Source organism: Phaenicophaeus curvirostris, chromosome 1, assembly GCF_032191515.1.
Source record: "Phaenicophaeus curvirostris isolate KB17595 chromosome 1, BPBGC_Pcur_1.0, whole genome shotgun sequence".
NCBI lineage: Eukaryota > Metazoa > Chordata > Aves > Cuculiformes > Cuculidae > Phaenicophaeus > Phaenicophaeus curvirostris.
The window spans coordinates 195,081,016-195,098,644 of NC_091392.1; the positions used below are offsets into that span (position 1 = coordinate 195,081,016).

General features: G+C 37.6%; 1 protein-coding gene across 5 annotated transcripts in view; it reads right to left on the bottom strand.

The window, feature by feature from the left end:
- Positions 1-15,007: 15,007 nt before the first annotated feature.
- GRM5 (glutamate metabotropic receptor 5) overlaps positions 15,008-17,629 on the bottom strand; it is a 262,379-nt gene continuing 259,757 nt past the window's right edge. For all 5 annotated transcript variants that reach the window (XM_069883330.1, XM_069883331.1, XM_069883334.1 and 2 more), the window contains one exon: positions 15,008-16,956. In XM_069883330.1, coding sequence (XP_069739431.1) covers positions 16,134-16,956 — 823 coding nt within the window. In that variant the 3' untranslated portion in view covers positions 15,008-16,133. The remainder of the gene's footprint in view (positions 16,957-17,629) is intronic.

Sequence of the window (17,629 nt, forward strand, 5' to 3'; positions counted from 1 at the left end):
CACAATTTTTTTTTCAGGCTTTGAATGTGAAAGTGATAGTACATGTGCAAAACAGCAGATGGGGGTAGTAAAATGTGAGATAACACATTGTCATTAATAAATTAATGCATTTCTGTTGTTCCAGGGCAGAATAATGATGTAGAGAAATCTTCAGCTGAAAAATCTTGTGTTGTTCTTATTGTGCGTATTTTTGGATTATTATGTTTAAAACGAAAATGCAGCAGGTTAGAGGACAGTTTGTTTCGTCATGTAGTGTTTGCTGTTGTGATTAGGAGAGAAGCTCAGTACTGATGTTCCAGCATCTTGTTTTGTTAAGTGAAGGCGAATTGCCTTGAGATGAACCCACGTGGATGCAGAAAAGGCAGGAAATTTCCTCAGAACATACAAATCAATTTTTAAAGCTACTCAGGCATCAGCATTTGTCGTTGCCAAGGGGAACCAGACCCCGCTTTGTTTTAAAGAGCTAAGCTCCTGAGTCATGTGCCTGTAGTTCTCGGTACCATCAACACAGTGTCTGCCCTCACCCTAGACCACCCAAGGCAGTTGTCAATAATAGATGAGGTGTGGCAGTTAAAAACATGATATGATCTGATGTCTAAGTCTTTACTAGGGTCACAGGTAGATCCTGTGGTACCTCCAGAGAACTGCTAACCATCTTCGGGGTGGGTCGTTTAATGCTTTCTCAGATACATCAATACATTAATGCTGTGAGCAGCATGGAACCTTAGTGTTAAAGCAGTCCTGCTTTGTTATAGTGGACATATCACTCCCCTGATGTGAGCTTTCTGTTTCTCCTGACTTTCCTGTTTAGGTTTTAGAATCTTTTCAGGCAAGCTGGCTTAAAATAAATGAAAGCCAAGGTGGCTTTTACCAGGGTTGTTAGCAAAATTGAGCTTACTTCCTCCTCCATCACCCAGCTGGTGTAAATCAATAGTGCTCTGGTGAATTCAATGGTACTTTATTGCAGTTGTTCTAGTTACAAACTCAATCCAGTATTTCCCTGACAAGTGTCATGGATTAGAACAAAGAATATCAACAAAACACCATTTCATCCTGTATTTCTGCAATGGATAAGGTTTCCTTCTCAACCCTACCCTACCCCCTCCACCCCCCCCCCTTTTTTTATTTTATCTTTTAAATGTTATTTAATTTCTTTGCCCTATTCTGTTGCACACTTAACTACTCAGACAACAGTAGTGTAATCTCCTTTTGATACACTAGCCTTACTGCAGTTATTCCATGCTACCAGAGAGGTAAGGTAAACAGGCTCCAGTGGCCCTTGCTATTTAATAACTTCGGAGGATTAAGTAACAATTTTAGACAAGAGGGAAAGAAAAGGCTTCCTGAATTATGAGTAGTTCTGTGTTGTTTGCCACCTACCCACCCACTCTGCTGAAACATGGTCCATTAGCTCAGAATGGCTGATGCAATTTGAAAAGGGGCACTGTCTCTGTCTGCCAATTGCAGCTTCACAGATGCTGGGGAAAAAATAAGTGGCACAACATGATGTTATGCAGGAGTACTTCTAATTCACTCTGAAAAATACCTGATACTTATCAGTGACTTTCATCAGCAGCTGTCTCTGAATAATTTTAAGCATGATACAAATGAAGGCCAGTGTATAAAATTATTAAAAGTTTGGGTTCCAAACACTGGGTTTGTGGACCGTTTATGAGAGACACAAGAAGACTAAATAAATGAATAAATTATGAATAAACAGTATATTTGCCAGGGTGTAACTATCCATATTTATGTTTGCATTAAGACCAGAGTGTTTATTCAGTTGTGAAAGGGTCACAGCAGTATCTCCAGTACATGTGCAAAAAAATCCATTAAAAGCACAGAAGAAGGACTAACATAAGAAATATATGCAGGAAGGAGTGAGTAAAAGGAGATAAAAGAGGGAGGTAATAGCTGCTGATCATGAGACAGCCTTTTATTGGGGACTTCAGGGTGTTCATTTGTCAAGTTTAAATGGCCAGACCTAGAAATGAATATTGGCAAAAAGCAGCTTGTTTAGTGGGGCATTGAATGATAATTTTTAGCTGGCTCCAAGCAACCAAGGGGACCCCAAATGTTATTGATTTATTGAGGTGAGAGAATACAATATCCCTTAAGAGTGTTGTCTAGAATTTGGGATGAACTACAGTCTTTATTCTGCATAGAATTATTAGAGAATTTGGGGGAAATCTCTTATTATATTTTATCTCATTATAGGTTTTATTCAAAGACAGAGAGGAGTTGCTGAAGATAAGGATTGTCTGAGCCAAGTAATAATGCATGAAAAGGAAATGAGCAGGTTGGAATGAAGTGTATGACCTGAAAATTTCCTAATATTTATGGCTTTCTCTACTCCATAATGTATTGGGGGTTTTGTTTAATTTTTCTACCCACTGGTTTATAGTTTTTCATTTTCTTCATTGTTATAACGCAAGTTCAAGGAAGAAATAATAAGATTATCTCTGATGCAACAAGACAGTAAAATCCACAGAGCTGACAGCCAGCACCACTTTGGCTCCACCAAAGGGATTTCTGACAGTAGGAAGTAGGGCTGTGCTAGATAAAAAAAAAAAAAAAAAACAGTGCTTTAGTAATGCTATTTAGTAATGCTATTTAGAAGTAAACCCTTAGGAAGTGCTTTGTGAAGATATTTTTCCTTGCAGACTGTTTTTGCAAATACTTTAACCAAGTGGCAATTGATGACAAATCTAGAAATGGCAAAGCTATGGTTTTAGCTGTAAGATTTATTGCACTGGATCAGCGTATTTGCCTGCAGAACCTAGAGTAATGAAGCTATGCTGAGGAAGTAGGATGGATGAGAGGGTCTCAGACCTGTTAAGCTGACCATTAAATGCTTCTTGTAAGAGAGCAAGGCTCTTGACTTTTTACAAGTCATAGAGATAATTAGCTAAATCCCACTGAGTACAAGGTGGCTCACAGGGTAGAGTCAGCCTTAATTTATCCACAATGGACTGTCCTCAGTTTGCTGCACTGCATAAGAGTTATCACTGCCTTGTCTTCACTAGGATTTTGCTATGCTAACTAAATCAGTGCAAATCAAAGTTTTATTATGATTTTTAAAAGTGGAAACATAGCTTATGGAATTAGAAAGGCAGAAGTTACATATCACATTTTATTCATATGTTTCCCGCATGTATTGATCTCTTCAATGAACTAAAATTCTCTTCCTTTTAGCAGATTCAATAATTTTGAACTTAGTTCCGCTTTGTCAACTTATTTTTGACTTTCATAATGTTCAATGTTTAAAACCAGATAATTTTCTTTAATTAAAGGGAATAGTAAGGAGAAGGGGATTTAGTTATTTTGCATTTTTAGTGGTTGCGGTGTACCACTCAGCTTTCTCTGCTACTGTGTTTTGGCTGATGCATAACAGAGCATACGTCTGCTTTAAGCTTGTGGCAAAAGTGATGCAAAAATTCTATAGCTTAAAGTTGTGAAGAATGTTTGAAAGAGTACATGTTACCACACAGTTGGATTAGGCCATCAGCATGTGTCCATTTGGGTGACCATGGCCAACCGACTTACAGCAACTCTGTGTATCAAGGCCAATAACAGGGATCTCTCAAAGGAATGAACTGGACCCCATTATCCTTTCTGTCTTCAGGACTGAGACATATTTTTAGTAAGGCAAAAATGCAAACTAATACTAAAACAATTGATTAATTTTTCCTTTCAAAATCCATAGCACTTTCCTATGAAGGATACGCTTTTTGTGCATCTCTGCTTCTCATGTAGCAATATTTATTATGAAAAATGGTTCAGAAACAATATAGATGCAATTAGGTACCAAAAATACAAAACTCAATTATTGTAGGTAGTATCAGAGTGACTTTGAATATCAGAAAGCCTCATATTGTCTGTAAAATCTAAATTGACAACTAACAAACAGAAATGCTTGAAGAATGAAACGATATCATACAAAATGTAATTACATTTGACCTATTCTGTGACTTTTGCTTTGATGTGAGGGTGAAGGAAAAAAAAGGGTTGTATTTCCTTGTGTAGGTGAAATGCTTCACATGTCAGTTGTTGTGCAATGTGAGCTGGCACGCTGCAGAAATTCAGCATCAGAGGTACTCATCTTCTCTAGAAAGAAGTGGTAAAAGGAAACAGGAAAACAAATGTGATGAGCAATTAGATTTTTTGTTAAAAAATCATAAATACAATAAGTGAATTCTAACATTTGCATAACTGGCATCTTTAGAAAATGCAAAATGCTGTGAGAAACAGCAGCCCTTATTACTTGCTGAAGGCCACATAAAATACCACCTTGACCAGTCATGTACCAAACTCCCTAATGGAAAAAGTGTATAACATATACAAAATGTACATATTTATTACCCAGCCAGTGGGTATTAGGAATTAATGATGTGTTCTTAATCCAGATAAATAACGTTCCAGTGCCTGACTCTCATCGCTGAGGAGAAGCAGATCTAAATGTTGGACTCATAACTGGGGATTGATGTCCCACCAGATGCAGCAAAAACTTGTTGGGGCTGGATTTCAATACTGGGTCTGTCTCTTCCTCTCTTCCATGTAGGACAAAAAAGCTGAGACTTGAAATTTGTAAAATTCAGAAAGGTGTTTGTTCCACAGTGTTCGCTGACTTTAGGTTTGATCCAATTGTTCTGAGCTCTTAGTGTTCCACCATGATTTTTCTCCTGTTTCAAGTCTAGGTAAGTCCTGAAACAGAGAACGTGGTTTTGTATCTAGTCTATCCTAGTATATTTAAGATGAATAGGAACATTTTCTGGCACTAAGTCTTCCTGGCATGATGTAGCCTTTGACTATCCTAGTGAACTAGCTTTGTATAAAAGGTAATTGGTGCAGAATAAAACAGGGTATTAGTCAGGAGAAAGTCCAGCTCTGCTCAGGAGCTGTATTTCTATGAACACGCAATCTTCAGAAAATTATCCCACTTCAGCAATTAATTACCAGGAACAGTGCCCCTGCTGATGCATACGGGCTGTTATCAGCTCCAACACAAATGGGGTTAAAAATGAACTTCAGATTTACCCACTGGTTAAGTAATTCTATGGCTGAAGTCCCATTGGCTTAATTAGAACTGGGAAATTTTTTAGTGGGTTTTAGTTTAAGCAAAAAAATAACCAGTACTGGCAGTACTAATACAAAATTACCGAAGACTGGTTAAAATAACAAAAGTAAACGGTTTTAGGAGATTTTCAATGAAATCAGGTACTCTGTTTTTTTGAAGACATCTTTTTGACGAAAATTCAAAGCCAAGAAATTATTGAAAATTATTGAATATAGAGGATGGGAAAACCTCTACTAACAGTCAAAATCTGCACATTCTCTGACAAAATTTTCTATGGAAACATTTTAGAAAAAAGCAAATACAGCAAGTATTACACTGCCTGTCACTCTGAACACAGCCTCAGACACTGATCTGCTACACAGTCATAAATCTCATTCACACTCATCACCAGTATTTTGAATGAAATTGTTCAGGATTGATATTACTGTAAACTCAGGATTTTATTTTAACCTTCTTTGGTAAAACGTATGTGGTGTTGTGCTTCATTCAGCTGACTGTATGTTCCCTCTCAGCCAGTGCTTGTGTCAATCTAGTTTGAAGACAACTGCTGTCAGTGCAGTATGAGAGGATCGAACATCCCCTGTCAGTTGTCATGTTGTAAATTTGTTGTCTGCTTGGAGTAATGAAAGGATAATGAAGGAATTAAAAACTCACTATCCCATAGCCTGTCATCAGCAGTTAACCAAGGAATAATAGAACAAAAGATAATTCCTATGTTTTAGTATAATCCATCATAGCAGAGTTGGCCTTTTCTATGCAGTCCCATATGCTTTTTTTTTTTCCCTTTCCTTTGGCATTCAGCCCGTTCTAAACAGAGCAAGAGACAAAGAAGGTTTTGCTGCATTGTACAAGAAATATGCAGCTTTTGGACTTAATTCAACCTGTCACTGCCTGATGAGCTCCATTTTATGTCTGTGGGTATTAGCAGCAGACGTGACTCTGTAGCTGTGTTCCAAGTCTACAAGGGCTATTTGGAAGGCAGATGGAATAAACTGTAAGTGGCCTGAGCCAAGGCACTCTGTTATATTGCTTTAAGATGCGGTTTGGTGAGGCCTGCTGTTTGACTGAAATCTTTCTGACTTTTGTGTTCATATCTGGGTAATGTTTACCAGCCTTATCTTCCCAAAGAAGACTGTGACAAGTTTTTGTGTTTTCACCTTTGCTGGGCTAAGTGGATACCAGGTTTTCCTATGGCAATTATCTAATTGTCCAGCATCTTTCTGGTCAGAAAACAGCAAACAAAAAGACTCAGAAGAGGAAATTGAATGGGTTAATCTGGAAGGCATCTCACACAGTTTATAGCTTGTGGCAGGATTTCACTATGATATCGGCATGGAAGTCTAGTGTCCTAATTAAGATCATTACAGGATTTCTCTCTTGCTCTGTAATAGTCTCCCATTCACAATTTGCTTTCATGGCAATGTGATACTTAGTACTTTTGACCAGTCTACCTTGAAGTGTGCCCCCAGAGTTGTGTTGACCTCTTTAGTTGCTTTCTAAATTCATATTCATTTGATTATCCTTCTAGCAATATATCAGCAAGCACTTCTAATAGTTTTGAATTTTTGATTTTGGTGCCCTTTTTTAAATTACTTTTTATTTTATATTTTGTCTTAGTCAATTTATTTCAATATTCCATATGCTCCTTTTATTCTTCCTATGTAGATACAGGGTATCGCCTTTTCATATTTTGCCTTGGTGTCACTTCATTTGTAAGCTTGTCATTGATGCCTTAGTTTGTGAACACTTTGAAGTGGGTTTTTTGTCCTCAGGAGCCAATCTTGTCCTCTCAGACTAAGGCTAAGATTCTTAGGAGTTCATGTCCTCTTTGTGTCTTCCTCTCCAGATTCATTAATGATGTATCTACACAGCTGTTAAATATAAGTCTGAAGTGATTCTTGAATTGAGATTCAACCAACTTCCGTGTTGCTTACAAACATATTTATGTGCATTCCTAACTGAAGCTCTGGATCACCCCAAATAGTGGCTCAGGCAGAGCGTGCTCAGTTGAGGAGACCCAGGTTCTGGGAATTGCTCTCATAAGGAACAAGCATCAGCCTGCAGTATGTACACTTCTTAAATCTCATGACAAGCACTCGAACCTACTCTTTACCTTATCAAACAAGCACAAATCTGAAGTTTCACTCTTTTAATATGCATATGAATATATATATATGTTCACAACACATGTGAAAAAGCCCAGGCAACACTTAGCAGTGAAGCGTTTCATTTACTGATCTTTGGGAAGAAGTTAAATGTGGTAAGGTATGTGGAGGGAAGTTTTGAAACCCTGTTACAAAATCATAGCGAAAAGCATGCTGGTTGCTTTGTTTTAGCCAAAGAAAAAGGACTAAAAGACTTGGGATACAAGCAGACAAACAAATCAAAGCAGATGATGGTTTTAAGCTTCCCTGAAAAAAATGTAAATAAATAACAAAGGTCTCTATATCTGAAAGAAAACTAGTCTTAATTCTTTTGCCATAACAAAAACCTCATAGTGGCTCAGTCTTAAACCCCTACAATAGGAAAACAAGTTATTTAACTGGCATAAAGACAGATTGCAGTTCTTAACATTCCAGCCTTACTCCATAGTTCATCCATAGCATGAGCAGAAGGAGGATGGGAGAAGGAAAGGAATATCCGTGTATTGGTTCAGATAAGTAGGGCCTAGGGGAGCCATGAACTTGCTATCTAGACTTGCAATGTTCTGCCTCTCTGAAGGGACTTTTTGCCTATTGCTGCTTCATGACATAGGCAGCTTAAATAGGTTGAGTGTGATATGGGTGTTTTTTTTTAAAAAACAAACCTTGTGAATGTGATCTGACTTTTTTTTTTTAAAAAAAAAACCTTCATCACTGAAAATAGTGATTTTTTTTCATGTACCATACATGAAAGAAAGATCATACTCCAGACAGGCCGAAAAATTGGACTCCAAACTTTCCAAGAAATAGAGCTTTCCCTTTTCTTACCACTAAGTGCTCTGATATTTCTGTAGGCATATAATGAAATCTTATCCCTCTCATTTTATGTAAACATTAATTTGTGATTAAATCTGGGATAGAATTTATTTGTTTATTAGCTTCTAAAGGTCATCATACTGTATTGATAATAGAAACGCAGAAGAAACACAACTGAGAGATGGTGATGGAGCATGGCATAAATTAATTTTTCTTGCAAATAAAAAAATATCAATCCAGTGTTCCAGAAAATGCTTTAAAATGTATTCTGCAATGAAGTAAACTATGACATATTGTTTTCAAAATCCTTGTATCCAAAGTGCAATATAATTGCGCTATTTCTTTTGCTAAAACATTTTTCACCTAGAGCAGCATATTTCACTGAAATAACTGGCATGGAATTCTGCACTGGAATAATTTACTTTGCAATGTGGACTTTTAGGTGGTTCAAAGACATGATGTGAATTATTTTTTTTTTTTTTTTCTTTTCTGGAGATGGGGACTTTGCCTGACATTGTGTTATGAAATTATTCCCCTTAATTGCTCTACAGCAAATCAAACAAATCAGTGGTCTCTCTGGAGATCTGTTTAGAAAACAGTCTTTTATCTCAGGGCTGCTGGTAATGTTCTGCTCTTAGCTGCACACAGTGCAATTATTCCAGACTGATGCTAGTCTAAATAAGACCCGTTTTTTGGAATGGGATGGGGAGCATGTATAAAAAGCAGGGATTTTTTTTTGTTTGATTTTTTTCCATTTAGCAGGGAAAGTAAAACAACATCTGTTGGCTGGAAACAGTATGTAGCCAGACTTGAGGTAAGGCATTGCTTTCTAGTAGTAAGGGTGGCAGAGCACTAAAAACCAAATTATTAAAGGATATAGAAAATTTTCTCAGATGTTCCCTTTGCAATTTGAGATTAGATGTGAACCTGCAATGGTACAAATGAAGTGGTTTCTTACAACAGCTGTAAGAACAATGCTTTGATATATAAGTTCTCTGTTGAATAGCTTCATTTTCTGTTGTTCGAGACTGGATTACTGCACTATTTACTCTTCACCTTAAAATCCATATATGTCTTGCCAATGAGATAATTTTTGTTTCAAAAGAGAAAGATGAAACTATACTAGAATGGTGTGTAACTACTACTTATGGATGTAAAGTTAATACTTTAAAGCAACAAAGAGGGAGAGGAAGCTTGTCACTGAAGATTTGGTGTGTAGACACACCTGGTTTGCAGAAAAATGCACTGGAAAAATAGCTATTTCAGAGAAAAAAGATCCAGTTTTCATTCATATCACAGATTTTTTTAATACTGTTCAAAAAGTACCTGACTCTACATAAACACCAATTGTAACATGATGTAGACAATTGAGAAACAAGCAAATGTATTTTTCAATGCTAAAATAAATTACATTTGTACAGGTAGAAAGCAAAATCAAAGCTGATAAAAATGTTAAATTTTATGAAAAATCATTTTCAATTCACATCAAAATAATAACTTTACATTCTCTATTTTTAATAGTATAAGCAGCAACAACATAAAAAGAACAAACGCTCACAGAATGTTTGAAACCAGTTGTTCATAAGTTATTAGCAAATTAATAAAAAATAATTACAAGCACTTGTAGCCCACACAAATTTTTTAGAATTGGCACCGTCTCTCTAAAACATCTATATTCTATATAGATTTCTAGTTACAAATACCACCAGCAGCTGCCATATAATCCTATTAGTACATTTAATATACATAGTATATTTGTTCCCATTTGGCAGATTGGAGTGACTTAATAATTATTGTTTGTTTATACTGTCATTACTCAGATGATACAAAAACAGGCATATACACCAATTCATCACCTATTTGAATTTTTTACTTACCTTTATGCTTCACTGGTCTCTGTATTTTTTTTTCATTTTCACAGTATAAAATTGTTGGTGGCAATTGCAGAGATTTGAACAGAGGATATAATAATAAACCATAGCAAAATAGGAGAATCAGATAATTCAACTGAAGTCTTTAATGCATGCAGGGTGCAGTGAAACAGGAAGCAAATGAATGATTTTCTTGTTCTTGGAGAATATTGACTTCCTTTTATGAAATCCACGAAACTGCCAGGGTACTGTGACCTGTTTCTTATTTTTGGACATGTTCTCTCACATCCCTTGGCACATTTAGTCCAACTACAATTTTCTCATTGGGATACATGCTAGAGTAGAAATGGTAAAGAAGAATGGTGGGAAAGTACTATTCACTAGTACTATTCCCTACGCCTAGCATGTTGTTTCAGAAATAAACCTAATAAAATGCATCTGCTGATTGATTCAAAAGAAAGTGGAAAGAAACTCCTGTCATTATTGTTCTCTGCTGAAGCAAATAGTTAAGTTCTAGTCTTTGTTGGCCGCTATTAAACTTTAATTTTTGTTACGTGGATATTAATTTAGAGTTATTGCCTTGATCTCAATAAATTAAGGGCCAGTGCCAGTAAAGGACAGTTAAATTATGCATTGTAATGCCTATTTGGCTCTAGTGTGTAGTCTAGAACCCTTTGTTAAATGTCTGTCCTTACTGTGAAGTTTGCAAGAAGACTTAGGTGCCCAGGAAAGCAATGCAACAAGTAAAGAGATGTCTGACATCACTCTACTTGAGCCAGTGTGGGAATGCAGTATGCAGAATATGCTAATTTTAATCTGGGACCCATTTCTGGATATGGCTGTACTTTTTGTTTCAAATGTGGGCCCCTTAGCAAAAGATGTCTGGAAGAAACTGAAATGAACCCCTTGTTTTTTGAAACCTCAGAGAAATGGGAACCACATTTCATTCCTTCACCTATCCAAGAAGACTCAGATTCCTCATTTCAATGGAGAGTCTGAGAACTCCAGGTGGAAGACAACATGGTTGCAGACACAAAGGTAAGGAAGGGGAGGCCATCCCCTCTTGTATTAAAGCACTTCTCGGGGAGCTATCTAGGGGGTTTTGAGCCAATACATAGCACAGAAAAATGTTGTCTCCACTTCTTTGTAGTTAAAATACTCACCTGGTCCCTGCTCCTGAGATTTTCAAAGTATTTTATATTAAATGATCAAATAGCATCTCTAATTATATCAAGTGTATGTCCTATCAGGGTGCAGAGTAACTGTTCTTTTTCTTCTCTGTAACTCTTGAATTTGGTTCTATCTCGTGAAGTTATCTTAGTGAGATGAACAGAGGGTGCCCCTACACAGAGTCATTCAAGCAGTTTCCAGCAAGGAGGAAGATTTCAATCACCTCTGGCAATGGCCATGTCTGAATTTAAGTCTCTCACCTTCTGCTGGACCATTCTAACCTCAAGGCCAGTATGAAAACAGTGACATAACCAGACCCATAGCCTTAAAAGAAAAGATAATTTCTCCTCCATTTAGTAGGGAGTATCATCCTGCTGGCCTATGTGCTGTGTGCTCTGTGTGGTCACTTGTGGGATATACAGGGATATAGCCTAGAAACTACCGTTTTCTGTATCCCTGATGCATTTTAGCATGAGTTAGGTGCAAGGATCCTTAGATGTATCAATATCAGGGGAGTTCTGGGCATTTGCAGATGTATAGTGCTAGATGCCTGAGTGAGGTGGCAATTGAATATTGTGTTTAATGCTGGGTTTTAAATTATGATGAAACCCTAACTTTAGGCACCAAAGTCCCTTTTTCAATTGGGTCAGCCCTGACACTGGTCTCCAATACAATAAAGTAGTCATGGTCCTGAGCACAGTGCTCTGATTTCCCTAAGGACCCAAAATTTTCTGCATGCTGCCTGTTGCCATAGTTTTTTTAATTCTCACCTCATAAATGATGTATTAAACAGAACAGCAAAGGTGCACACTTTCCTGTATGGAATTTGCACCCTCAGCTATGCGATCTTTCAGTTTGGTCTTCATCTGTCTTAAGAAAACATCCCCAGGTGATTTCTACTATCGTCCAGATTCTGAATCATGGATTAGCCTTCCCGTTTGCTCTCTTTGGAGATCTTATTATCCTAGTTTGATCACAAAGTTTTCATTTTGCAGACACAGCAACTGAATAAACATCCAAGCAAGCTAACTTTCTTTTTTTTTTTGCTTTTCAAAACTTTTAACACTTCTTTTTTAATTTACCTTTTTTTTTTTGTAGCTAGAAATCAAAGGAAGAAGCCAATACCTGGTAATCAACCAGTCTCCCATGAGAGATCAGCAAGTGCTTTGTGGAGCATGGTCTAAAAATCTCTGATCTAAGGTATCTCTATGAGTCTAGGCACCAAATGTTCAGGTACAAGTATGAGGAAGCACATTTCCAAAGTCATACAATTATTCTTCAGAGCCAATTAAAAAATACAGTTCTTCAGTATTGCTAACACTTCTTCCAACTGGCCTGCCAGAGTGATTCACTTTATTTCAAAAGTACAGATTGCAGAGGTGGTTACACCTTTCCTCTTCAGGGTTGGCCTCAAGCACAAAAGTAACAAGTGATTTTCTGAGGTCCCTGTGCTCAAGAACAACAATATTTCCACCAACTTTAATTCCCTTTCTGGCAGCAGCACTAAATTGGAAGGCAATTTCAAGCCATTCAGTTGGTACTTGAACATTCTTTACTTAGATTGGAAAGTGTTCATGATTGTAACCTTTGCTTTTATGGCTGAATAATCCTGCCTTTATATCTTAATGTTCTAAACAGAGGCTAGCATACAAACAGCATAATGAAATCATAATGTCTGTCATTCATAATTATCTTTTTTCTTGCATCAGTCCCACTGGCAAAGTACTTCTCAGTCTTACAGATCTCCTGCTGGGCTCCTTTGAATTACAAGTATAGTCACTGCATAATTGTTATCTTCTTCCCCCATCACTTTTCCTCTCTTCAATAAAATCCAAACATATCATACAAGGTGACACTGGTGCATTCCAGGCTGTACAATTAACATGTTTTGTGCCTCCTTTCAATGCCAGTAAGGCTGACCTGTTAAAGATAGACCACAGGGAGGTACACTCTCAGCAGGGTCCATCCTTGGTTCCTTGTGCAGTTAAAATTTCTGCAGTTGCTAATGGATATACAAAAGATAACGTGACTCCTCTTAAAGTGAGAGTGAGCAAAAATGTTTGAAATTTGGATTGTGTAACATTAGGGTTTTAGTCTCTTAAAACAAATATTCAGGTGTTAGACTGAGGGGTATGTGTGTGTGCGTGCACATGCACGCTCACACACACTCATATATCATCTTGGCAATATACACAAAAGTTGTCAAAAAGCTCTGAGCAATAGCTATAGCCAGGATTGTGCAGAACTGCTGTTTGGGAACAGAAGAGGTATATTTATGCTAAGTCACAGTTTGACAGTTTCTATTTCTCACTCATTTTTACAAATTTTATTTTGAAGAAAGGGTTTTTATGTCTGTTTGTATAATCTTGATGTCCACTGTTGATAAATTTGTACTACAGTGAAGCCCACAGATTTTAGCAAGAATAAATTAGTATTAAGTGTTCATCAAAAAAAGCTTGAAAAATCAAAGTGGAAATGTTAGAGTAATAACACTGGTCAACAGTTTGAAGTATAAGAGAATAGATAGTAATAGAATCCCACTGAAATTCACATTCACTATCTCAGTGCGCTCTGTGTATTTCAAAGCAATATTGCACTGATGGTAAACATATTATCAGACTTCAATGAACAACATTTAAATAGTCTAGATCCCCTAAATGAGAGTGTTTTTGTCACAGACGGATTGGACATGCCCTTCCCTTAAATTTAAAGTGTATCCTTTGAAAGAAGCTTTCTCCTAAAGACACAGGTAGCTAGCGAATGATGAGACATGCAGGTACTAAGAACCAGTAGGGCAAAACTGCATTCTTGTCTAGAAACCATACAGCTGCACAGAACTGAGACCGTGCTAATCAGCTGTGCAAGGAGGCAAGAACTACATATAAGCAATGAGGACCTACAGTCATGATTTGGTGTATCTACCTACCTTCTGGAGTACAGATATTTTGTGACCTGCTGGTTCATGCTATAGGCATAGCTAGTAAGCAACTTGTACCTCACAAAATAAGCATGCCCAGAGACTACTGTTGATAACACTGCCTTGTGCATGATGTAAATAGTCACTAGAGTATCTCTCTAAGGTGCTAGCCTGGATTCAGTCATCTATTCCTTTTTCTTTAATGTTGTTGAGCAGTAAATTGCAGTGCAGCACTTAATGGTGAAAGGAATAGAAAATGCTCCTTGCTAAATTATGTGAATGTGCTTTCATCTTTTGTTTGTTGGTTTGTTTGATTAAATATTAGTATTATTTGGGATATAGGGGAGAAAAAAGGGGGTATGACTTTTGATTACAAAATATTTGTTGTCTTTGAAGAAATAAAGTCTAAGGGGTTTGAAAATGAAACATAGCAGCCTTATTTCAAGGCTTCCTTCTGTGAGGCCGTCTGCTTTATAAGGCTAAATCAATTCAGCTTTTAATTGAAGTACATCACTCACAACTTCAAACTATTCTTAAATAAAATAAAATAAAACAAATCCATAAAAGTTTGGCACCTGAGGACAGCTATGTCATGAAGGAGAGAGCTAATACAGTGTGCGTTTAGGGCCTGACCTGCAAGTTCTATGTAACTATACCTATCAAAAATTGTTTAGCTTCTATTCAAAATTTAAAACTTTTCCCTGCCTGTATTAAAAAAGTGCTGTGACAGTATGAAGTGCACTCAACTGTACTACCTTCATATAGGAAAAAAATATGAGGAATCCCCTCACTTCTGTGAGTTGCTAAGAAACAAAGAAAGACTCTGTTGTTTCATATCTTATTAGGCCTTCTCTGTTTTATCCTTTAATCTGTATTGCTTTGAAAGTATTTTTCTTCTTTTTTTTGTCACAGTTCATAGCTGCAAGGCATCACAGCTAAATAAAGTTAAAATTCTTGCTCATTAAAGAGTAGTTAAGTCACCTTTAAGTAGTTCTTGACACTGGGATTTTTATCCAATATATGAATTATGATTATGACAACCTTTCCACTGACAAGATTCATCATAATCTGGATTGTTCTGCTAGAATTCTGTCATTCAAAGCATGGAGAAAATCCTTATGGTGTTTACCTGTTACTTACAAGCAAAGACTATGGGACTCCAAATAAGTATTTTAACTGGTAATGTTAGGATAAGAATGTCCATAAAAATGTGTTAATTTCGGTAGGGAGTGCAGCTACAATATAGCTTTGTAGTGCTGCTAGAAAGAGAATATTCACCTCAACAACTTGCCCTGATAAGGGAATTACAAAACAGTGCTCCAGAAAATATTTTTTGCTACTTCATTATTAGTTGGCAACATGGTGAAATAATCAGGAAGTCTTCCTTGGATTGTTGCTGTGAAGGTGAATCCAATGTTAACAATTCAGATTTTTGATACTGATAGAAGAGAATTTCATAAACAAATGTGTAGGTTGAGAAGTCACTTGTAAAGCCCTCGATATTGCAGTCACTCACTGCAAAGCCTCAGCTTAGTGTTATCCACGTGTAACGTACCACGGACACTATATGCTTCAGCAAAAAGTTTGGTAGTTATTGAACATACATTACTGCTTTTTGAGATCTTCATAGAAAAAAAACACAAAGCTTGACAGCTTGGTCCCAGATTTGAGTCTGTTAGAAAATGTACATTCAATGTTTGGTCTTCTATTCTTGATAAAAGATCAAGGTTCACTTCTGGATAAGGAATCGGAGTAAACAAACAAACCATTGTACAGTTGTTTACAATCTAGTTTCCCCCCACCCCATATATTGTACACACAGTTCATTGTAATACTAAAGCAAAGCACTTGGTATGTAACTGATTTGACAGACTCCTTATAAGCCCTCAAAAATAGATTCAGTGTTTCTGAAAAGCCCATGTTTTTTTAAGGCCACAATAATCTGCCAAGAATCATTTTGTCTTTATAATTAATCCGATGTTACCACTTCTCAAGTCATTCCTCTTCTTCCTTTCTGTTTTTCACAAGATGACCCAATGCCTCTCATTCTAGCTGTGTCAACACTGGAGATCTTGAAGGCCTGGCCGTCCTCTCACTACTTGCTTGTAGTCATTGAGATCCAATGTTATCTTGAACTACATTCACAGCGAAGAAGAACTTTGAGTTAAATCTCTGATGAGGAGTGTGTCATACTTGGGGGAGGATGGGATACAGAGAGCTGATTCGGAAACCGGAGAGCTGGGAGATGCACTTCCAGAATCAATGGAGTCTCTAAAAGGAGAAGGAGGAGTTAGAGCTACCAACTCCTCGAGGTCTTGCTTGGCTGATGGGGTCTCTGAAGTGCCTTCTTTAACACTGCCATTCGAAGGTTTCCTAGCTGACTGCGAAGCACCATTGACTTCAATGGCAGGAAGCGGTTGGATCTCTGCAAGCGTTGTCATTGTTGTAGGGAGCTGGATTTCCCGTGGGATCAGATATGATGAGCAGAGAGGTGTGGCCACCATTGTCCCTGGAGTAGTTGTTGAAAGCATCATAGAGTTCAGCTCACTGATATTGGCTGTAAAACGAGTAACCACACTACTGATCTGCTCCATGAGAGAGCCTTGAGAGGAGCTACTTCGCTGAGGAGGCTCTGACTGGAAGGTAGGGGCATCATCTTCTGTTCGGCTAACCGATGCAGTTCTGTGGCTCAGGGTGCTGATAGGTGAGGGAGTCTGTGGTCGGTACTGAGCTGGGTATTGCTCTTCTGCTTCTGAAACGTCGTAAAGTGTTTTGGCACTGGACTCAGGAAATGTAGCGCTGCTACTATGTCGGCTACTATCTGTGCTTTTAGAAAAAGGCTTGATCACTGCAGTTTGATTTGGGTTCTCTTTTTTGTTGATGTGGATTGACAATCGCTGCCAAAGGTGTGCTCCTCTGCTACTTTTCTCATTTTGAGCCCAGGAAACTGATTTCCCATTAGAGCTGTAAACAGAAATGAGAAAAGATCGTAACTTGCATCAATGCTAAAAATGCCATCACTATACCTATACCATGGATACCTGGTATTCCAGAGATTATACAGTTGACTATAATTTTATCTATGTCTATATCTACCTCTTGCAATATATGTATTTCTATATCATCCATCTATCTATCTATCTATCTATCTGTCTCTCTGTCTCTCTATCTCTATCTCTATCTCTATCTCTATCTCTATCTCTATCTCTATCTCTATCTCTATCTCTATCTCTATCTCTTATTTTTACCTATATATTCTAGGGAAACAAGCAGAGCATGCCAGCTCATTTACAGCCATGACCTACTTTGTGCCAGTTCATGGCCTCTGTTTCTGTCCCTGTGACATAGGCAGTGTCCTTTTTGGGGGAGGGAGCAACTTGATCTTTTCCCTTCTGTTGAATTGGCATATGGAAGGGGGATTGTGGGACTGAGGGATGCTTGGAGGAGTGAGGAAAAGATAAATAATTCAAGGGAATAGATGAGAAACCTGGAATGACTGGGTTGCAGGGGGCTGGTAAATAGACTGGCCTGGAAGCACTCAATGGTAATGAGCTTGGTGTAGAAAGATGACCATGGAATCCTGGTATGGGGTGCAGAGTGTGGACTGGGAGATAAAGAAGCATAGTTTGTTATGGGT